Genomic DNA, 23734 nt, shown 5'->3' with positions numbered 1-23734 from the left:
GACACAATATTCACTCTATTTCTTTATATTCACATGCTACCAGTAGATGGAGGTGTAATTGTACACTGGTAGGGTTCTCAACTCCAGTCCACCAAAGCCAGGATCAGCATACAATGTTGGTAAAGTACAAAATAGATTACAAAGAGTCACCGAAATCCAGCCTGTGTGTGGCCCCCAAGGACTGCAGTTGGGGGCCCTTGCTGTACATACTTCTGTTTATGCTATAATAGAAAAGTATTTGGGTCATTACAACTAAAGGGGTTTACAGATTCCCCCCATGTTCAATATTTTAGTTAGGAAGGGAACATGGGGTCCAATTTTCACAAAATCCAAGAGTGAAGGATCCTCTGAGGCACTTTCCTCATGATTTGGAGGGTGCCTGTGGGGATCCCCTCCTATTGGTGAGGTCTGGTACTGATGTTGGGAATTTGCCTGCATTGGTGAGGTCAGGTACTGATGGTGGGGATTTGCCCCCTTTGGTGAGGTCAGGTACTGATGTTGGAGAAGACCTGGCTCACCATTCCAATTCACCCCAAATGTGTTTCGTAGGATTGAGGTCAGAGTTCTGTGTGGGACATTCAAGTTCCTCCACACCAAACTGGTGACCCCACATCTTTATGGGGGGGCTTTGTACCCTGGGGCACAGTAATGGGGGGGGGGGGCAAAAAAGAGTCTTTACCAAACTGTGACCACAAAGCTGGAAGAGCACAATTGCCTGCAATGTCTTTGTGTAATGGAGGATCACCCGACCCTTCACTGGGGACCCCTGAACCCCATCACCTGGAGAGGGTGACATAGACCTGGTCATATAATGATATGTAACACTTAGAACAGGTGGAATGAAGGAGAATGGGATACACAGAAGTTTGGGGTCATCACTGTTTTATTTACATATTGTGGTTCCATTTGGAGATTTAGGAACAATAATGAGGTCAGGTGTGGAGAACAACTTGTGTAGTGACATCATCAGCAATGCTTGCTATTGGCTCAGTAAGAACTTTGGGTGTTATTGAAAATACTTTGACCCCCTCGATGCTATTCTGTGACCAAAATTGATATGAATATGACTTGTATGTAAGGATGATTCTGCCATCTTAAAAACAAGCTGTAAACCTCGTTATCTGCGGAGACAGATGCAGTCCCTAAAACAACCATCGAGGGATTGCGGAGAAGAGATAATGATTGATCTTCCATGAGTGGATGCCTGAGGATCAGTAACACCTTGGCCAGTTTGACCACCTGGTGGTAGTTCCTGCCCAAACCAGTTTAATATTGCTTTAGTCTTCCTGGGGCCGGTGGTAGCAATCTCCAGCTTGGGACAAGGACAATCAGTGAGACCTCTTCATCAACACCTGACCAAGGATGAATGAACAATGTGATCTGCTCTGGGCTTGCAGAGGGGTTCAAGGAGAGAAAACCTTAATGTGTATGGTGGAGTGAGAATCACCATGTGCTAGAGCTGGACCCCTTTCTGCCCCCTTCCTATATACCCTTTACCTTCTTTCCTTTTGTCTAATAAATTATATGTATATAATAACCTAAGCTGTAAATAAACCTTTCCTTTTTATAAGATCTATTAGTCTTTCTTTGAAAACAAGGCACCCCACAGAGCACGTTTTATATATTCACATACATTTTACGTATATGGAATTAAAATAAGCCTTAAATATTTATTACCAATCATGCACCTGTTATGGCCGTTATATAATGAGAAAGAGGCCCTGTCACTTGTCTATGTCCCGCTTCCATCAGCAGTGCCGGTGACCAAGAGGAGTGGTGTGACCTCCATCATGTGACAATGTCTTGTAATAGGGTGCTAGGGGTCACCTACCTGGAAGTGTCAGGGATTGCCATGGGGGGCACAGGAGGAAGGGGGCACTGAGGTAGTACAGGTAGGCTGGTGGGGGGAAAGGGGTATTTTCTCATTAGTGTCCCTTTAAAACCCAACTCCATCTCAAATTTTATAAGGTCTTTGATGTGGGGAAGAGTTGCAATTTGTATCAGGCAATACATTTTACCTGTGCACCCTAACAGGGAGATTTTCATCACTTCCTGTCCCAATGACATACAAGGTGTGACTGGGACGGGGCATCAGAGACCCTTCCTCAGAGAACGTCCAGCAGAAAGCCAGATATATACGAAGCTCCTCGGAGAGCTCCTCAAGGTTCAAAGTTGGGGGCGTCCTCTATAAAATTAGGCGTCAGTCGAGGGTCAAGGTCTGGGTGCTTACAGACCACTCAGAGCGGAGAGAGATCATGTGACCAACATGGCTGGCCTAAGTAACAGGGAACAAAAATACCCCCAGAAGGGTTTTATAAAGGGGTCCGTGCCGAGGTCAGTGTGTCGATATAGCTTATCATTGTTCTCACAGATAATGTGTGGCCCTGGAAAGGGGAGGCAGGCTCAGGGGTGCCACTCCCTAAATGGGTGTCCAGGTGTGATGAGCCGGATCCCGGAGCAGCCAGCATAAACAGTCACTGCTTCCTGCAGAGCTTACAGGAAAGTAAAGGAGGAGCCTGCGTGGAGCCTCTGGTGGACCACCAGGTTGTGGTGGGTACTAAAGCTGCAGCCGCAGTCCTGGCAGGTGAAGGGTTTCTCCCCGGTGTGGACCCGCAGGTGGGCAGAGAAGTGCCCCTGGTGGATGAAGGACTTGTGGCAGTGAGGGCATGAGAAGCGAGACTCCTCCGTGTGGCTCCTCTGGTGAGCCAGGAAGTGTCCATGGTGGATGAAGGACTTCCCACATAACAAACAGGAGAACTTCTTCTCCTCGGCGTGGAGCCGCTGGTGGGCCAGGAAGTGGCCCCGGTGTATGAAACTCTTATGACACATGGGGCAGGTAAAAGGGTTCTCCGCTTGGTGGGTCCTCAGGTGCTTGTTAAGGCTGCTTTTGATCCGGAAGGATTTGCCACAATGGAAGCAGCAGAAGGGCTGCTCCCCGGAGTGAATCCTCTGATGGGACACAAAATACGACCTCTGAGAGAAGCATTTTCCACATTCTGAGCAGCAGAATGGCTTCTCCCCCACGTGTGCCCGCTGATGAGACAGGAAGTGGGTCCTCCGGGTGAAAGCCTTCCCACACTCCCCACAGGAGAAGAGGGTGTGCTGGGGAAGGTAGGACATGGGGAAAGCTGAGAACATAATTCTGCGGTCATCTTCCCTCTGGGAGGATTCATCTTTCAGCTGCGAGCAGTAGGAAGGGACCTCTCCTTCTTCTCGGGGTTCCTCCTTAATATGGACAGACCTGTACTGTATGTACTCCATAGGTGGGAACATTTCCTGCAAATTCCTGCTGTCATGAGGCCGCTGTTCCTCTTTAATTTGGGTGGAGGGGTAAATGGTTGGCACAGCTCCTCCTTCGTATAGGAAGGGTTCCCTTTTAACATGCATTGGGGTGCCATTTGTGGATGAACATGCGTCGCTGAGATCTCTGTCCTCACCTGAGCCGGGTTCTACCTTGTTATCCTTGGCAGGTCTCATTCCTTCCTTGTATGCTGTCAGCTTCTCAATGACCTTTTCTAGGCAGCTGCTCATCTTTGTCCGGGGCGGATGGGGCCGTGTCGTCCTTCTCTGAACCCTGGGCAGGATCTCTTTCCTTTGTGGGTGGGGCCTATGTTCTTTGTGGGTGGGGCCTATGTCCCTCCTGGGTGGAGCTGTAGAGTCTATGTCCCTCCTGGGTGGAGTCACATCATTTGGACATCTAGAAGGAAGAAGCAGAAAGTAATTTCCTGAGCTGCGGACATGCATGAGCAGAGGGCGTGGCCAGCTTTGCAGCCCTGGGGGTGTTGCTGTGGAAGGAGGGGGCGGGGCCAGGACCCCAATATGACTAAACTGGGTGTCATCTATCCTGGAAGACTGGGGACATCTTGTGACCAAAGAGAAGTAGTGCACAGCACAGAGACCGCTTTATTATTACACATTAGTATTGATATAGGGCCGACATATTACACGGCGCTGTACAAAGTCCGTGGGGGGGGGGGGGCTTACAGTCCCCCCCATAGTCAGATGTCTTTATTACAGTCTAAGGACAATGTATGGCGGGAAGAAAATTAACCCAACAGCATGGAATGTGGAGGCAACCCATACAGACACAGGGAGAACCTGCAAACTCCATGCAGATAGATTCCTGGGAATGAGGGCCAGAGCAGTATAAGACTTCTGGTAGTGACATATTACAGGTATCCATGGAGGGGGGGTATCTAGGACATTATCCCCCCCCCTCCTGTACTAATATGGAGATGGGTATAACCCCCCCCCCCAAAGAATAATAAAAGTGGGCGGAGTCTGGTGGTGAAATGGTCTCTAGAAGGTTCATTAACCCCAACCCTTCACCTGGGGGGGGTGACAATGGGGGGTAATATAAAATATATTAATATAAAATACTAACCTGATCCGCACCGCCCGGGGAAGATATTCACCTTCACCACACCCACTTCCGGTACCCACTTCCGTGTTTGCGTTCCACCTTGTTTCCGGTGCAAGTCACTACTTCCGGGGCAATAGAACAACTTCCTAGTTGTGTAACCTGGCTGGAGAGAAGGATGGTGGTGTGAGCTCCGCCCCTCACCTGTGCTGACTATGAAGAAGTTGCGTGGCAACCAAAAGACGGAAGTGCTGCATTTTGTGGAACGCACGTGACCTGCAGAAGGCGGAAGCTTCGTGAAACGCAAATGATGAGGGCTGGCCATGACCCGGAAGTAGAGTGACCCCCACTGTCAGTGGCTGTAGGCTGCAGGTCAGTGGTGCTGGGTGGGTGTGGGGGTTTGTACAATACAGAATGACATGAGGACCCCTATCAACACACACAAGGGCCTCCTTACTATCAGAGCAGGACAGCCAATCAGACAGCAGCTGGGCTGTAGAGCCAGCACCTGATTGGCTGCTCCACAGGTAGGGATCTGTGCCTAATTCTCCATAATGAGAGGTTATTTCTATGATATTTGGATGTATTTATGTTCTCCCATCATTATAATGTACAGTGCATTGTATCAGCTTGCAACCACCATTCTCTAGTGTGACCACCAATCAGGATTCTCTCCTAGTGCTAATTACAGCCAGGGAGCCAATCAGAATTCAGCACCGTCACCGATCGGTTGTCATTTCACTCATATAATACCTATCCAGCTCAGTGCTTGATAGAGATGGAGAAGGACCACAATGATGTCACCTACAGGATACTCAACCTGACCCTGGAGATCCTCTACCTGCTGACCGGAGAGGTGAGGAGGATTCTGGGAGGTCACATGACACCACTTTCTTGTCTAATAATTCACAGAGGTCATGTGGCATCATTGTTACTATTCTGATGCAGAGTTTCCCTCCCGTGAAGTCCGGTGACCAGGTGGCCATTACAGTTCCTCCACCTCACTGCCTGAAACCCAAAGGAGACAATGACAAGGAGATCCTGGTTCTGACCAATAAGATGATTGGGCTCCTGACGGGAGAGGTGAGCAGGGAATTCTGGGAGATTATTATGGGATGTGTCTGGATGGTGACTGTATCATTGTGTGTGTCAGGTTCCTATAAGGTGTCAGGATGTCACTGTCTATTTCTCCATGGAGGAGTGGGAGTATTTAGAAGGACACAAGGACCTCTACAAGGACGTCATGATGGAGGACCACCAGACCCTCACATCACCGGGTAAGAGATGAGGTGATTGCTATGCAGGTGAATTCCTTGGGTTTGCCCAGTGTGAATGGGTGAATAGTGGGGGCCCAACTTTTTATTAATGGACATGGGTCGTGACTGGGATATTCAGCAAGCTCAAAGGAGGTCTGATGGTCAGCGGGTTCAAAAACTGTGATGTACAAGGCAGGAGATAAAATGAGATGGAGGGAGATGAAGGGAGAGGAGGAGATGGGGGGAGAGGAGGGGAGATGGAGGGAGAAGAAGGGAGATGGAGGGAGCGGAGGAGATAAAGGGAGAGGAGGGGAGATGGGGGGGGAGATGGAGGGAGCGGAGGAGATAAAGGGAGAGGGGGGGAGATGGAGGGAGCGGAGGAGATTAATAGATTCTATTTTTCCTTCTTTTATGCACCAAACTTTTATCTTTGTCTTCTTTAGGCAAACCTGTGGATGAGGAATCGGCATGGGTAGGAGACCAGGATCTCCCAGGTATTCAGAGACAGGAGGATTCTATTTCCAGTGAAGAAGGGATTTTTACAGATACAGAAAATGATACGTCCCAGGACTGCGCACAGTATACATGTCATATTTCCTTGGAGGATTCCACATCCCAGGAAAAAGGAAGCCTCCCACAAGAAGATGCCTCACCCCTAACTCTTCACAAGCAAACCTCATCCAGTCAGGTTAAATCACCGCTCCCATCAAATCCGGAACGAGGTCTCCAAAATACGGACATTTTACCACATACAGATCACACACAGGCCAGGTCTCATCATGTTATGGTGGCACCCTGCCTGTACAAAGATAGTTTGTCATCTACAGACAGAAGACCTTATACAACTATCCATGTTAAGAAGGAACCCCTTTACGATAAAGAAGAACATATCCCAGAGTCCGACATTTGGATGGAACATTCCCAACATCTCTCGAAACATATTAAGGATGAGCCTGTGCTTTGGGATGAGGGGGATTTTGTAAATTCTGGACTTTACACCCACCATGGACAATATATATCAGCTCAAATCAAGGTGGAGTCGGCCTCCAGCAACAACATCCAGAAACGATGGCCTTGCTTTGAGTGCGGTAAGACCCTGTCCACCAGATCTAATCTTTTTGTCCACCAAAGGTCACACATCCGAAAGAAGCCGTTTGTGTGCACCGAGTGTGGCAAAGGTTTCTCCAGCCGTGGCTACCTGGTCATACACCGGCGGAATCACACAGGAGAGCGACCCTTTTCTTGTTCTGAATGCGGAGAGAGTTACATGGCCAAGTCCCAGCTCCTGCGCCATCAGACCAAACTGCACAGTGATAAACGCTTCGTGTGTGCCGACTGCGGCCGCTGCTTCATCGTCAGGTCAGCACTAAATGAGCACCGAAAGATCCATTCTGGGGAAAAACCCTTTAGCTGTGCTGAGTGCGGCCGCTGCTTCAACAGGAAGTCCAACCTGATCTCACACTACAAAGTGCACACCGGTGAAAAACCGTATGGTTGCCCCAACTGTAGCAAAAGCTTCACCACTAAGTCAGTGCTAAGGGCGCATCAGAGGATCCACATGGGACTAAAATTTAGATCCTCACCCCTGGGACTTTCCTAATTGACCCCAAAGTAGAGGCTTCTCTGAATCCGGAGTCTGGCCATTTTATGTCTCCCGCTGACTGGCTGTTCTAACTGTAACCCCAGGGACGTTCTATGCTGTGGGTGATATTTATACATTTACAGCAGATAAAACTATCACTTCAAAGTATTGTATGTGTCTCATGGGAAAGGTTCTAGGTGTATCAGATAACACGAACTACCAGAGAGCAGCTAAGGCTCCCAGGAAAGCACTGGAGACGCACCAGAGTAGGGACGTTTGGTAAGTTTAACATACCAGGAAGTTGTCCCTCAGAAATATTGTACAGACTTGTTTTACCGGAAGGTGCTGAAACTCAATATTGGCTTGTCAAGGGTCTGCCCCAGTCTGATCTGAAGTTCAGTGCCCCATACCGTATGCAAGTCATGACTTTTCCCCAGACAGAGATTCCGTCACATTCTATCTTGTAATGCAGCAGAGGTGTGTTTGCAGTGTATTGGATTGGCCCTGAGTGGGGAGAATGGGGGGCACATCTGCACCAAATTGTAGATGAGATTATAACTCTGTACACAAGGTCCAAAGGTCCAGTGTTAAACTTTGGGGGGAATTTTTTTTAGTGAATAGCTCAGAGCACAGAGTTGCGGGTCTGGTATAGATTTATCTGTATTATAAATACAGGTTGACATTCAAATATCCAGTAACCCCTGGACCTAAGGCCAGCCTTCCTCTTGCAGCACCATCTGGCACAGTTCCAGGGAGCAGGCAGCAAGGACGTCCTAACGTGTATTTAGTGTAGCAAGCAAGACCTAAGAGCTGTTTCTGGAAAACAGCGCCATCAAAACATTAGTGGCCAAACAGTATACTACAATACCTATATTGAAAATGTGCTCTGAAATTCATGCTGGAAAACTGAAGGAACTGGATTATCGATGGCCGGATTTTCGATTGTCAACCTGTATATCGTTATTTGTTTCTCGCCAATCATTCTGAAATTGGAATGCGATATTGTTATGGGTACATCCTCTACTGTCCTCTCCGTGCTTGCGGAGGAAATAAGGGGGTTCCTTGGGTGCAGTATTGTATAGAAGGGCATATCTGTATGGGAAGATTTGGTCTTATTGCTGAACACTCTTGGAACAGACCCCCAAATTATGACCAGGCAGCAGAGCCCAGAGGTAATAGCTGGTTGTTTACAGTCCCCTTTATATAGACTCCCCCTTTCCTACCTGGGAGATTAGGAGATATAGGGAAAAGTGATTGGTGGAAAAAGCACACACCTCCAAAATAAAGAGAACATTCTGACTCCATAAGCAGGACAAGGATGAACAAGATAGGATGGGGGGGGGTTACTTGGTGTAATTCCTCTCAACTCGCTTCTCCCCAGGAAATTCTTATTTTTTGTGACATCACTTCCTGTCCTACCATAAAGACTTACTGCCTTGGTATAAAAGATGTTCAGAGGACCTTCCCCCCCTGAGGAACATATCACGATTGACAGCCTTGTATATCCTTTTAGATGTCCCCCTGAGCCACTCCTTGTACCCAATCCACTCCTATTGTAAGCCACATTTCCTGCTTTTCCCTCGTTTGAGCCATGTAGTTGGTGGCTGTGGTTGGGGTGTAGTAAAGATCAGAGAATTGTATTGGACAGAGGTTTCAGAGATTCTTGTGACCGTGAACCCAGTTTGCTAGTTAATGGCGGATGTCTTGTGGGACAGGTATTTATTTTAGCTGTGATTTTTTTCATTGGTGGGTTGGAAATGTTATTTGGGGTGGGATGGACATATGTCAGATGAAGATGTTGGTGGATAAGGACACTTAGGTGGCATGTACACATTTGTAGGATGAAGATGATGGAATGGACACATGGGTGGGATGAAGATGTAAGTAGTATGGAAACATAGGAGAGATAAAGTCATAGGCGGGATGGACATATGGGTGGTATGGAGACATTTGTAGACTGGGAATGATGGAACTGACACATGACAGATGAAGACATGGGTGGGACGGAGACAGTAGGATACACATGTGTGCAATAGAATGGACACACGGGTGGCATGAAGATCGAGGTAGGATGAAGACGTGGGAGGGATGGAGACATTGGTGGGATACACGGTGGGTGGGATAGAGACATTTATAGGATGGGCATGATGAAATGGACAGATGAAGGCGTGGGTGGGACAGGGAGACGTGCAAAAGAATGGACATGGGTGGGACGAAGATGTACACATAGGAGAGATGAAGACCTACGTGAGATGGACATGTGGGAGGGACGGAGATGTTGGTGAGATAATATACATTTGTAGGATGGAGATGATGGAATAAACACATGGGAAATTTGTGGGATGGACACGTGGATGGGTCAGAGAGGTTAGTAGGATCTCACATCAGAAATTATGGGTCGTAAAAGGCAGGGAGGAAAAGAATGAGTGGGTGTCATCATCTCTAATGGTGAATGCTCATTGACTACATGTCTTAGGTAAGTAATCGTGGTAATATAGGAGACAGGAATGCTGGATTGAGGGTGACCCCAATATTTGGATGTGGGATTTATGTGGTATGAACACTTTGGATATTTAATATTCTATGAACTGAGAAATTGGCAACAGGCGTACAAACTTACACTGGTATGTTGTCACCTCCTCCCAGCAGACAAGAACAATCCTATATGATAACTATGCTTGGAAGACCAGGCCCAGCTAGACCATTCAAGTGTGAGGACCAGGCCCAGATAGTTCACCCAGATGTCAGCCAAGACAGTGGCAAGGTGAGCTTCTCCGGGACCCTTTGACTTATAGACTAAGGTCTGCTCACGTCACAATAGAAATAGTGAGATTTCTGTGCTCCTCAGTAGTATTCCTATTCTGATTTGGGACAATTCATCCCTCATTTGGTTCTTTTCTTAGACTTGAACCAGTGACAATTATTGAGCGTGTCACTGGTTAGTAAACAGAACATCACAGCAAGTCCTCTGCCCATTTTCCAAGCTTTCTGTGGGACAGAATACAGATGGGATCATCACAAATACCCCTCCCCCTAGATGGCACATCAACACACTTCATCCAAAGACATTTTTACACGGACAAAGAATTTTATAAATATCTTTTATTGAAGAAAAAACTACACAAGAAGATATTTTTATGTGGTATAAAAACCGATGTGACAACTGGTACAGGTTGACGTTTAGGCCCATTTCAGAGTCAGTGACTCTCAGCCATTTCTATTTTGTGATGGTTGTCACCAGTTCTATTCAAGTCCGGGAGGTCTGTCCAGCATTCCTCCACCCAATCAGTTGGTTGGGGAAGGTGTGAATGTGGATGGGTTACATGGTTTCATGATCACCAACAATCCCACCATCTATTCTTCAGGAAACACTCCCTCACTAGAAGTATACAGTTAGGTCCATAAATATTTGGACAGAGACAACTTTTTTCAATGCATTTCACTTGTTGAAGACTAAACTTCGGACAGAAAGGCCACAAACACACAGCAACTGAAAGCCGCTGCAGTAAAGGCCTGGCAGAGCATTAAAAAGGAGGAACCTAACTCTACCTCAACTGCGTATTACTCAGTAAGTATGATTTGTAAGTCGTGTGGTCACATGACTGCATATCCCTGCAAGCTCCGAGTTGGGTCAAGGAGTGGGCAGGTGTCATGCCTCCATCATAGGGATTATTATTCTCCAGTTTACATGGGAGGCATTAGGGGGAGGTGAAGCAATGGGCCACCAATGATGCCAAGACCTAGAATGAAAGCTATGATGGACTGGATGTCGAATTGGAGGAAACATGGCCACCTGACCAATTTAATGAATTTAAAGAAAATGAAGGCAGTCCAGTCGGTTTCGGTGACATTCTCCCGACAATCTGACACCTGGCTTCTGACCCGTGTGTATTCCCTGATGTCTGGAAAGATGAGACTTGCCTGCACTCAGGGCAGGAATATGGCTTCTTTTTTTGATTTTGGTTTACAAGGTCTGCTCTTCATACAAATATTTTCCCAAACTCAGGGGAGGAATACAGCTTCTCTTTTGTGTGTTAAGGACAAATGTTTTTCTCACTAAGAGCATGGATATAGGCTTTCTGAATTGTGAGAACTCTGATGTGCAATAAGAATGGAATTACATGAAAAACATTTCCCACATTCCTGTCAACTGAATGGGGTTTTGTAGAGTAAAGGAAGTTCGTATTTCCGCAAGTAAGATTTCCTGCACTCAAAGCAAGAATAACTTCTCCCCTTTGTGAGATCTCTAATGTAGCTCAAGTTGTGATTTCCGCAAAAAACATTCCCCGCACTCTGTGCAGCAGTATGGGTTCTCTCCTGTGTGAGATCTGTAATGTATATCAAGTTTTAAATCATGTGAAAAACTTTTCCCACACTCAGAACAGGAATACGACTTCTCCTTTCTGTGAGATTGGAGCCCAAGCATTTTCTTGTTTTAATGATGTGTCAAAACCCTCTTTTATAGCGGCCACCTCGCCTAATCCCGCGCCCGCGTAGTGTGAGATTGGGTGATGTACCTAAAAGAAGAAGAAAACGGAAGATGGCAGAGCTTCCTCCACGCTGCGATGACGGAGAATTCTAGGACGGCGCAGGACCTGATCGAGGGATCTGCGGGAGATCTGTGTGATTTCTCTATTTTTCACTTCAGTTCCGCTGTAATAGCCAAATGTTCCTTTCCTTGGGCTGGGCAATGAATAATAGACAATGGGATGGTCCATGCTTGGGGTAACAGTATCAATGTGATTTATCACCCAGAGGAATGGGCCATCGAGGAACCCCAAACATTCATTATTTGCAGTCCCTCCTTTTGAGGCCCCCTAAACCACCCACTATGTCCGATATCTGAAGAGTCAACTTCTTCAACTATAGCTGGACAGAATAATGGAAACCCCTCACAGAAGCATTGAATGATAACCTGTGCCGACTAGCAATCATAGAAATCCAAATACAGCTCTTTAAGCACACAGATCTTGTATAAATCAAAATATATTTTAATGTTAAATTTTGACACTGAAAAACTAAACCTTGTAAATAGGAAAGTTTCATCTTCAAATCTCATATATTCCATCTTCAGCCAGCAGGTGGCACTTTCCAGCCTTCTTTGATGTGTAGGCTTCCTAATGAGGTGTCTCTTACACGATGGAGATCAGAGGAACATTTATATCCCGGCGTGCTTCATACAGTTAACAGTTTCTGCACTTCTGACACCTCTGGGGGTAAGTGGGTTTTCTGGTGTCTAATAAGACAGGACTTATATGAAAAATGTTTCCCGCACTCAGAACAGAAATACGGCCTCTCACCTGTGTGAGATCTCTGATGTTCAACAAGTTCTGATTTCTTGGCATAACATTTACCACACTCAGAGCAGGAATGTAACTTCTCCCCTGTGTGCAATCTCTTATGAAAAATAAGATTTGATTTATGTGTATAACATTTCCCACACTCAGCACAGGAATATGGCTTCTCCCTGCTATGAGATCTCTGATGCTTAACAAGGCCAGCTTTCAGTGCAAAGCATTTCCTACACTCAGGGCAGGAATACAGCTTATTCTCTGTGTGTAATATCTGATGTCTGGAAAGATTGGCCTTATCTGAAAAGGTTTTCCCACACTCAGAGCAAGAATATGGCTTCTCCCCGGTGTGAGATCTCTGATGTTTGACAAGTTCTGATCTGCGGGGGTAATGTTTCCCGCACTCAGAACAATAGTATGGTTTCTTCCTTGTGTGAGACCACTGATGTCTATGAAGACATGAATTATTTGAAAAACATTTCCCGCACACGGGACAGGTATATGGCTTCTCCCCTGTGTGAGATCTCTGATGTTTACCAAGGTCTGACTTTTGTGAGAAACATTTTCCACACTCAGAACATGAATATGGCTTCTCCCCTGTGTGAGATCTCTGATGTCTGACCAGTGTGTATTTACGCAGAAAACATTTCCCACACTCATAACAATAATGGCGCCTCTTCCCAGTGTGAGATCGCTGATGTACAGAAAGACTTAATTCACAGCTAAAAATCTCCACACAATCGGGACAGGAAAATGTCTTCTCCGGAATGCCGGCACCATTCCTAACAGTAGGAGGAGGCTCAGAGTCAGAGGGATCGGATGGTCTATCCATAGCTGAGCTGATGGTCTCTTCTCCCGCACAATCTCCTGTCATGGCCTCCATTTCACAGTCTGGAGATAAAGTCAGACGATCCTTTGAGGGTTTCTCCATGGAGTGTCCTGGAAAATAGAAAAATATGATGGCCGGATATGAGAGGGTTACTTCACCCAAATCAACATTCCATCTGGATCAGGTAGATGGAGGCAGCAGATGTCCTCTGGGGAGGTCCCAACAAGCTGGGACTCCTCCCCTCTTTGAAGCCCCTCCCCATCACCTTGTCAAAAAGAGGCAAAATGGATAAGACTATTCACTGTAGGGTCATTACAAAGCACAAGGGGGCGCTCTGTATGGCTGGAGGAAAAGTAGTTTAGGCTCCAGCTAAGGAAGGGATTCTTCACTGTAAGTGTAAAAATGTGTAATCCTCGGGAAGTAGTATCAGTAGGTTATATAGACTGATAAGAAAATGCTGGATGGTTTCTAGAAGCACAGAATATAACTGGGGATTAAGGATTTATAGATAACAGAGACTGCTGATCCAGGGAACATCCGATTGCCTCATGGGATCAGGAAAGAGTTGAAGCAAATTGTACCCGGGGGTTTACAAGGGTTTTGTTTGCCTTCCTCTGGATCAGCTATGTCAATAGGGTTTTATATCTGGGATGTTTATTTCCCTAGTGCAGGGTTTCCCAACCTTTCTTAGGTCGCAGCACATATTTTACATTAGAAAAATCCCACGGCACACTACCAAACAAAAGTGTCACAAACATGTATATTAACTACCTGCTGCCATCTAGTGGAGGAGTATTTCTTTGTTCTGCCTATCACTATACATGGTATAGACCAATAAAGACTTGGGTCAGGGGTGCCCATACTTTTTTGGCTTGCACTTTTAAAATGACCAAGTCAAAATGATCTACCAACAATAAAAAAGCTAAACATATAAATATTTATATATGTACTGAGAATACTTTATATTTGAAATATATATTGTTTACCTTGCATACCAGCATGAACATGTATGGCACAATACAATTCTTTATTATTATTTGTAGTTCCTCCAAGTGCTCCAGGCCAATTTATTTTAGCAAATTTTGTTATTTCTTATTTCTGACATTTCCCTGCTACTAATTATTTCAGGGTCACCTGCTCGTGTATTAAAGGGGAAAGCATCTTTTAGAATTTCATCAAGGTGTGGAAATTTTGAAAACAGGGTTGCACACACAGCGCCACATTACATTTGGCACACATATATCTAGACTCTCTCCTCTTCTTTTCCACAAGTGTGGTTTTGCTGCAGACACGGCATAGTCGTGTGGGATTTTTCTTCTTGCCTGTTGGTGGAATTGCTGAAGGAAAATGCCTTTCAGTAAGTCTGAGTGGTTGATCACCGGCTGATGGTTGCCCTCGTTTTCTCGGAGTGTGGTAGTTTTGAAAATGATTAGGCCTCAGGGATGCTGTAGGGAGAAGTAGGAGGTAGTAGGAAGAAGGGTAGGCAGTGTAGCAAGTTGTTGATTTTTATAACGAATTTGATTGGCCTGAAACAATGTATCTAGGGAGAATACTGCTTACATGGCTACTGCTGTAATGTGTATTTATGGCCACTTGTCAATAGGGGGCAGTGTGAGACAATAGCAAAGGACTATACCTGTACAAGGACTATACAGACTATAGCTGTGCCAGCACGGAATGATCAAAGCATTCCGAGTAGGCCGAGGTTTCCTTGCACTGCATTATCTCACACAAGATAACTAGGGTGGGGCAGTCAAAGATTAATCTGACCCTTTTGCAGATTAAAATTCATGGTAAATATTAAAAACAAATGAACATGTGCAAACTCCTGGCTCAAATAGTACTATGTGTTATTAGCCCAATCACTCCACTAGCTGTGCATAAGTGTAACACGGGGCTTTAAAGAAAAAAACCTGGAGACTCCCACATTTATTTACAAAATTACACCTGGCACATCCCGAAATACCAAATAATATCAAAAGAAATGGCGAGGGACAGGCAGTATATATTTACATATGACTATGTTGCCGAATAACTAACAGTTGTAAAGTTCAACAATACCAGAAAAAACAAACGATAACACAACAAAAATATGCAAACCACATATGCATGAATTATCCTCCATATAATTATGTGCTTTGTATATTTTTGTTGTGTTATTGTTTGTTTTAAATTTTATAATAAAGAATTTCAATGTTACTGGTATTGTTGAACTTTACAACTGTTAGTTATTCGGCAACATAGTCGTATGTATATATACTGACTTTCCTTTTCTATTATTTGTAACACAGGACTTAATATAAAATTATAAAATAATAGAGTGCAACACATAAACTGTGCCATATTTTAGTACGTATATTTTTGCACTCTACTAAAAGCAGTGTGTATTTACATCAACTGAAAGTTAGAATTGTAACAACCACTAGAAATCAAGATACTGGATACAGGGAAAGAAACAAGTATATGCCTTCAATTCATTGGAATATACATAAAAAGAAGTTTTAGCTAAGGTGCAATATGACTCACCCAACGAGAGAGGGAGCAGAAGAGAGAGGGGGAGAGAGAGGGGGAGGGAGAGAGAGAGAGGCCTCTGTATTCCTTGGTCACACTGGGGGGACCTGTGCTACCACAAGCCAGGAACTATGGCAACCTGACATGAGTGGGCGGAGCCAAACTGAGCCAGAGGAAGTGATCAACTCGTGTAGCCATGGCGATCTACCCTGACTTGGATCATTTCCCACAGCACACCTGAAGATCTCTCACACTAATGTGCCACGGCACAGTGGTTGGGAATCACTGCCCTAGTGCATGAACTTGATGCAGTTTGTGTCTTTTATCAACCAAACTGTCTATGTAACTATGACTAGGAGGATCATGCTCTTCACACACCCACAAGCCGGAGGGGACTATTACCACCTATTATTGGCTGATATCACTCAGCTCTTTCCCTACTCTGGACCAATCAGTGTTCAGAGATGAGAGAAGAATAAATTGTGGCTGACCTGTGCTGATCTGTGTAGGAGTGTCCTCCTCTATGAATGTCCTCATCATTCCAGCCTCCTCCGTATATTGCTGATCATCCCCCACAGACGTCTCTTCTTCTACTTTCATCCCAACTTTTATATCCATCAGATCTTCACCCTAAACCAGAGGAATAGAAATATGGAACATCTTATTGTTTGACCGAACACAGAAGGTATCATATTGTAGGGGCCACACATCATGTTCATGCATTAGATTGTTCAATATCTACCTGATGATGGTGAGGGATCTCCTGACGTTCCTGTGTGGAATCCCGGGAATACAGAGGACGAGGACATCTCTCTGGTGGGTTTATGGGGCCCTCAGCTCCACCTACCTGATGATGGTGAGGGTCACTCCCACCAATGGGGGAATATAATTATGTTACTGATAGGGATGAGCGGAGGGATTATGGTGACATTGCTTAGTAGGGTCTTGTATAGTGGCAGCCATGTGATTGCTTTTCCTGGTATAAATCTGGGGTATTTAGGAGCCTTTCCAGAATTGTATGAAGCCTGAAGAAGGGATCTCCGAGGTGCCGGTATACGGCTTCTGTAATAATCACAAGGGTTGTCCCCCCTTCTGACGCCCGTCACATAACCGTTGGGACCCCACAATGTCCCTTATGTACTGTCTGTAATTATCTATAGGAAATATATGAGTACATAATTATAATACATTAACATACAACACAATACAACAAACAATACAACACACACCAAGTTTGTCTGCTCGCCCGCTGCATTCTAACCTGATCTGTACAATAAAATCTGACTTCATTTTAGCAGGCTTCGTTCTGTACAGAGCAGAATGGAGATAGTTGGAGGAAGACAGACTATCTGCAATGATATCCTCAGGTATCCCAATCTATTCTAGCATTCTCCCTATAGAGCTGGCTAGTTTATTCCCTCTAGGGGGAGCCCTCCTCCAAACAACCTCATTATAATAATCAACCCATAGAGCTGGCTAGATTATGCCCTCTAGGGGGTGCCCTCCTCTGAACAATTCCATTCTAGCATTCGCGCTATAAAGTTGGCTAAATTATGCCCTCTAGGGTTAGCCCTCCTCTAAACAACCTCATTTTAATATTCAACCCTTTAGAGCTGGCTAGATTATGCCCTCTAGGGGAAGCCCTTCTCTAAACAACTCCATTCTAGTAATCTACCTATAGAGCCAGCTATATTACACCCTTTATGGGTTACTTTCCTCTAGCCCACTCCATTCTAGCATTCTCTACTAAGAACCCCAATTTCTCTGGAACAGGGAGATGTACAAAACCAAAAATGTAGGTGCAATTGGGGGACACCTGTGTCTAACACTACCTACCCTGAGTGGAGAGGTGAAAAGGTTTCTGGGAGGTCACATCACTCTAACAACAATACCATGAGTGGAGAAGTGAGGAGGATTGCGGGAGGTCACATGACTCTAAAAATAAAACCATGAGTGGAGAGGTGAGGAGGCTTCTGGAAGGTCACATGACTTTAATATTAATACCCTGAGCGGAGAGGTGAGGATTTTGGGAGGTCACATGACTCTATAATAATACCATGAGTGGAGAGGTAAGGAGGGTTCTGGGAGGTCACATGACTCCCAGAATATTAATTAGAACTCAGTTCATTTAACGTTTTACAAAGAGAGCTTGGGGGCGGGGTAGAGAGGGAAGGGGGCCTTCTCAGACGTCCTGTTCCGGAAAGTCCATGAGGTGATAGTCTCTGAGCCTAAGGGCCAGTCTGTGGCAGTCCTCGATGGACATCCTCTCCTTCCGGACGATAAGGCGCTTCCTGGAGCACCAGATAGCATCCTTAGCACAGTTCAAAATCCTCCAAGCTCCTTCGACTTCTTCCTCCGTGAATTCACTATGAAACAGACCATACAGCATAGCGGAGTATGTGATGGACGTTCTTAGGACAAAATGGCTCAGCTCCTGTTCCAGAGTCTTCAACATGGCTTTGGCGTAGGGGCACTGCTGGAAGACATGCAAAGCTGTCTCCTCTTCGATGACGCAGAAAGGACAGTGTCTGTACCTACATAGGTTCCTGGGGTGCATGAAAGTCCTCAGGGTTAGTCCTCCTTGAGGACTCCCTGTGCCTGTTGGTCTTTTGGATCCGATGTTGGTACAGATTTCTTCACAGATGACTGCGTTCCTACCTGGAAGGAGTCCTTTTCATGGATTTGCTTGTAGATCATCTTCGGCTTCACAGGTCAGGCCTGACACCTTGCAGCTCATTCTCCTTGATGAACTTGAAGGTGTTCAAGAAGAACCAAGGGGTGTCCCAGTTGTACGGCACGGAGCTGTCCCATCCCAGGCTCCTCCAGAGTGGGAGGAGGAAGAAACGTGACATGGAGTTTCCTGCAGAGGTCGAAGATCGATCTACCAACGTCCTTCTTATTGTGTTGCAGGTGAAGAAGACTCTCAGCATCGTCGCGATGTCCGGAACGCCTTTGCCGCCCTTCCGATGTTCTTTGAACATCATTGTTCTCTGTACTCGGTCCATCTTCGAGCCCCAGATGAAGTGGAATGTCGCCCTTGTGATGGCCTTGCAGGTGTTGGTGGGTGGGGGGCCAGGCTTGGGCGAGGTACTGCAACACAGGAAGGATTTCGCTGCAAAGTACCACTGTCTTCCCTATGAAGGTTAGATCTCTGAGGCTCCGGCGCCGAACTTCTGCTTCATTTTTGACAGCCTCCCTTCCCAGAACTTCAGGGCTGCTCCTTGCTTCCCGAACCAGATGCCAAGGATCTTGATGAAGTCCGGTTGGATGTTGAAGGGGGATGGATGCAAAGGAAGGCAGGTACCAATTTCCGAAGAGCATGGCTTCGACTTCCTGCAGTTGACTTTTGCCCCCGAAGCTCGGCCAAAGTCTTTGCAGATCTGGACGAGCACGTCGATGGAACGCTTGTCCGCGCAGAACACCATCATTTCGTCCATGTAGAGTGAGCACTTTGCTTCCCTTCTGTCTGGTCCTGGTTCGGTGATCCCTCTGATCTCTGGGTTTCGTCTGATGCACTCGGCGAAGAGCTCTATACAACACACAAAAAGAAGAGGTGACAGAGGGCAGCCTTGTCTGACCCCGGAGAGGACCGGAAAGGGGTCAGTCTTCCAGCCGTTCCCCAGCACTGTTCTATGGATGTCAAGGTACATCAGGTTAACATATGAACAAAACATTTCACCGAGACCAGTACCTTGGCAAGGATCTTCCGTCCAAAGACCTCCACTGTCATGTTAAGGATTCTGCCGTTCACCTCTTTCAGCTGTAGGACGACCGTGTGGAGTTCCGAGAGTGATTTCATACGGAAATCTAAAAAACTAATAAAACGTGATTGAGCAGAAAGGAAAATAAATGATTAAAAGCGTCAGGATGAAGTTTTAGGGCATGATGAGAAATGATCGTATTATTTCTTTAAAAAAGCAGTCAGAAGAAGACAGACGATTGAGAGTCTGAACGGATATAACAAAATTCAAGACTTGCTGAAAATAACGCAGGAGTTTTATGCTCAGTTACTTCATGATAAAACAGTGGATAGAACTGTGACGCAACATTTACCTGAATTCTTGGAGGACCAAAGAATTCTGGATGTAATAATAACTACAGAAGAATTACACAAAATATTACAGGGATGTGCAAAAGAAAAGACGCCTTGCGAAGATAGATTACCAGTGGAGTTCTACTTAGCTTTCTGTGAATCTATTATTGAAGACCTTATAGAGATTATGAGGAAAGCCTTTACAGAATACAAGATTCCTTTCTCATGGAAGCAGGGAATTGTGACCTTAATCCCTAAAAAAAGGAGATCTGACATCCCTTGATGACTGGAGACCTATAACCCTATTAAATACAGATTATAAAGTGTATGCAAAGATGCTTGTGCATAGAGATCGGCAAACTAATACACCGAAACCAAGTCTGTGGAGTTGCAGGGAGAAGCGTACATGAACACCTGAACCTAATTAAAGATGTAATCTGGTGGCAAGAGGTACGGAAGCCAAAACTGGCTTTAGTTTCACGAGACTTCCAGGGTGTCCAATGTCTTTCTCTAGGATGTAATGAAGAAGATGAACATTCCAGAAGGGTTGCTGCAAAATCTCTATATGATTAAACAAGCTGCAGAGTTCTTATAAACGGGAATTTGACAGATGTAATCACACTGAAGTCGGGTGAAACGGGGATGCCCTCTGTCGCCCTTATATTTCATTTGTGCTTCAGAACCTTTATCGTGTACGATCAGAAGAGATAAAATAATTAATGGAATTCTCTTACCTGGGAGTAATGGCAGAAACATCAAAACCATAGCTTACATGGATGACGTAACGGTAATGTGATAAAGGAAGAGCTGTAAACAAAGCTTTATGGACAACGGAGTTATTCTGCACAGACACGGGCTTTAAGTTGAATAAAGAAAAGTGTCTGATGATTTGAGATTGGAAAAGTGAAAAGATGAAGATATTAAAAAGGAAAGAGGAAATAAAAATCTTGGGAGTGCTTTTCAGCGCAAGATATAATGGAGAACAAAGCTGGAACAAACAAGAGAGAAAGTTCTAAAGAAAATACAATTTTGGCGGTTACGAAAATTGAAGGCAAAGTATTAGTAACAAAAAGCATATTGCTGCCAATTATGTTATATGTAGCAATGGTTTATCCCCCGCTGGTTAAAGAGTCTAACAAGGATATGCTTTACTTTTCTGTGGGGATCAAAAGCGGAGAAAGTAAAAAGGACAACTATGCTGAAGACCTATCAAAAGGGAGGGAAGAATGTTCCAAATTGAAAGCAATTTTTGTGGCTACAATTTTTCCCCTATGTTCTATGTGTAATACGGATAAAATTGAATTGGATGACCTGATGCAAAGAAGATCCGTGGAGTTATAAGAAGCAAAGAAGATGTTTGCAGAGTTAAGAACCAAAGAAAAATCGACAACGATTTGGAAGAATGAATTAAAATATTTGGCCCGGCAAATAGTGCAGGAATGTCTACCAACAAGAAGTTTTCAGTCCTAGAAGGGAATGCAAACAGGAAGAATCAGTAATGCACATTTTTTGGAACTGCAGCTTTGCACAAAAAGTTTGGAGAAGATGAAGGATAGCCTTAAAGTTCCTGACAAACGCAAAAGAGATCAACTGGGGGCGTGGCTACGTGATGGCGGCGTGAGGCAGCTTATCTCCTGTACATTCGGTCCGGGCAGCCTCCACACTTCAGTTCTCCCCTTGGAAACCCCATGCTGCTCGGGAGGAAGACCCCGGGATCCAAGCGGCGGGTAAGAACAGCCCACTTCTAATAGCTCACCAGCTCCTGAGCATGTGGTGCCCAATATGGCGTCCACCTGTCTCCCCCTAATACCAGCATGGGGACAGCAGGATTGAGTCCAACAAGCTGCAGGCGGCCATCCCCTAGTTTGTCAGGGAGTCCAGCCCTGTTTCATGGGGAGTCCCAGGGACGTGATCACTGTGAGCCTGGTCCAGCTACCTCAAGCCAGCAGACATATGTTACACACTCCATGCTACAGGAGATGTTCCCATCCCTTCCTAAACTCAGTGATTTAGAAGCCATGGTTTCTAGATTTGAAAGTTCTATTCGCAAGGAGCTGGACACTGTGCAGGAGAAGGTGACAGTTGTTGAATCTTGGGTCACTGTACTGGAGATTTCCACTAACACAGTACAGTCCTCCATGTCTGCTATGGGGACCTCCATAGGTGAATTTGCCGGACCAATGTACGTTTAGAGTTATCCCAAATGCCACGGCTAACGTTGATTAACGTGCCACTGTGACAGCTATTTTCAACGCGCTTCTTGATCGCCCATTGATTGATCGCCCATTGACATGGCCATTGAGCTTGATTGAGACCGGCGCTCCAATCTCCCTAATGATGTTTTATGTCGTGTTCAATATTACACTTTGAAAGAGGAAATACTGACGAAAGCATGGCGTCATGGCCCACCAAGCATACAATTGTTACCAGATGTCTCAGCGCAAACCTTCTCATTACTTGGGTTGATTCGTTCTGCTAGAGCCTTTTAAAGATGGGGTCATCCGTTTCATGTGTTGATCACGAAAGGTAGTGAGGCATTTGCACTTCATCGCCATACGCAACTTCCAGCTTTGTTTTCTATGTTGGGGGTAATGCCTATTGTTCTACCGAACTGGCTGGCTCTCCCCACAGAAGAAGCGACCTCTCTGCAGCAGAACAGCAGGAGAGATGCTCCCCAAAGGCCTATGTGCAACTATTCAGTGGATTCACGGAACACAGTAGGGCCCTTGTCTAATGAGGTTTGATTAAAACCCGGATGCTAACTGCAAAATTTACAGATATCCAGGGCCATGTGTTTTATTTTTCACATTGCTGAATGTGTGTGAAACGGTTGGATCATATTACGCTGTTTGGATCCTAACTTTGCTCTAAATGTCCGATTGGTTCGAACCGGATGTGTACTACGTCTTATACCTCACAGGCCCTTTTCTGGCGGTTCTACTGGTTTTTACAAGTGACCCGTATTATATGAGACTCTGCTTGTCTGAGCTATTTTACCTACAAATTTGTTTCTCGTTTTTTTGTGTAGAGAAATGGTGGATCCTCCTAACTCTCTACTTCATGGATAGGTGTTAAAGGTTGCTATGATTGCCATTCTTCATGTTGCCTATTTGTTGTTTTATAAATGTATCCATTCTATATGTTGAGTATTCCAATGCTCCCCGCTGACTAGTTATGTTTAGAACTTGTTCTACTATGTGTCTATGGCGAATGGTGTTTGAGTGTCTGTACGCCTGTAGAGCAGGATTGCCTTACGGGGCGACCCAGAGGGCAGATACCTCCTAGTAAAAGGAACGATAAACACCAAATTGTTCACCCTGGTTAATCTATACCTCCTATCTAGAGGAATTCCTCGACATTGCTGATACATTGGCGGAGGGGGTTCTAATAGTGCGAGGTGACTTGGCATTGGACCCTGCTCAAGATGTGTCCAGAGGGGCCTCGCACCTCCCATACTCAGCCCTTCGTAGGCTGAAAAATCTGTTACACCATCGGCTTACAGATGTTTGGAGAGTACAGCACCCCACTGAACGTGACTACTACCATTCCCTGGTCCACAGAACTTACTCCCGTATTGATTTTCTTCTGGTGAAACAATATACTATCCCCCTAGTGTAAGACTCTACGATAGACCATGCCCCAATCTCGATTACGCTGCTCTCCGACCTTTTCTCTTCCAAGAAGGGCACCTGGCGCCTCAACGAATCACTCCCGGCCTCGGAAACCTTTGGCTCCTATTTAGAGAAGGAGATCATAGATTTCTTTGATAGAAATGAGGCATCTGTATCCAGTCCCTTAATTATTTGGGAGGCACACAAGTGCTATGTGCGAGGTATACTAATACAGCAGGGCCATAGGCTCAGTTACAATTA

At 45.4% G+C, this 23734-nt stretch overlaps 3 protein-coding genes across 3 annotated transcripts; 1 reads left to right on the top strand and 2 right to left on the bottom strand.

Moving 5' to 3' along the window:
* Window positions 1-865: 865 nt before the first annotated feature.
* Window positions 866-4461, bottom strand: LOC140339099 (uncharacterized). Its single transcript, XM_072423659.1, has 2 exons — window positions 4385-4461; window positions 866-3697 (listed from the first exon to the last, which is right to left on the bottom strand). Exon 2 carries the CDS (start codon window positions 3529-3531, stop codon window positions 2494-2496), a length of 1038 nt encoding a protein of 345 aa, XP_072279760.1. The 5' UTR covers window positions 3532-3697; window positions 4385-4461; the 3' UTR covers window positions 866-2493.
* Window positions 4462-4544: 83 nt separating this feature from the next.
* On the top strand, window positions 4545-14310 carry LOC140339032 (uncharacterized). The gene is made up of 5 exons (XM_072423542.1): window positions 4545-4887; window positions 5040-5216; window positions 5309-5443; window positions 5514-5637; window positions 6060-14310. Exons 2-5 carry the CDS (start codon window positions 5139-5141, stop codon window positions 7214-7216), a joined length of 1494 nt encoding a protein of 497 aa, XP_072279643.1. The 5' UTR covers window positions 4545-4887; window positions 5040-5138; the 3' UTR covers window positions 7217-14310.
* Window positions 12167-13427, bottom strand: LOC140339097 (uncharacterized). Its single transcript, XM_072423657.1, has one exon. It carries the CDS (start codon window positions 13418-13420, stop codon window positions 12374-12376), a length of 1047 nt encoding a protein of 348 aa, XP_072279758.1. The 5' UTR covers window positions 13421-13427; the 3' UTR covers window positions 12167-12373.
* Window positions 14311-23734: the final 9424 nt, after the last annotated feature.

The sequence above is a fragment of the Pyxicephalus adspersus genome, chromosome 10, assembly GCF_032062135.1.
Source record: "Pyxicephalus adspersus chromosome 10, UCB_Pads_2.0, whole genome shotgun sequence".
Taxonomy (NCBI): domain Eukaryota; kingdom Metazoa; phylum Chordata; class Amphibia; order Anura; family Pyxicephalidae; genus Pyxicephalus; species Pyxicephalus adspersus.
The sequence above is the reverse complement of the archived record's forward strand: the minus strand, read 5'-3'. Positions and strand labels throughout refer to the sequence as shown.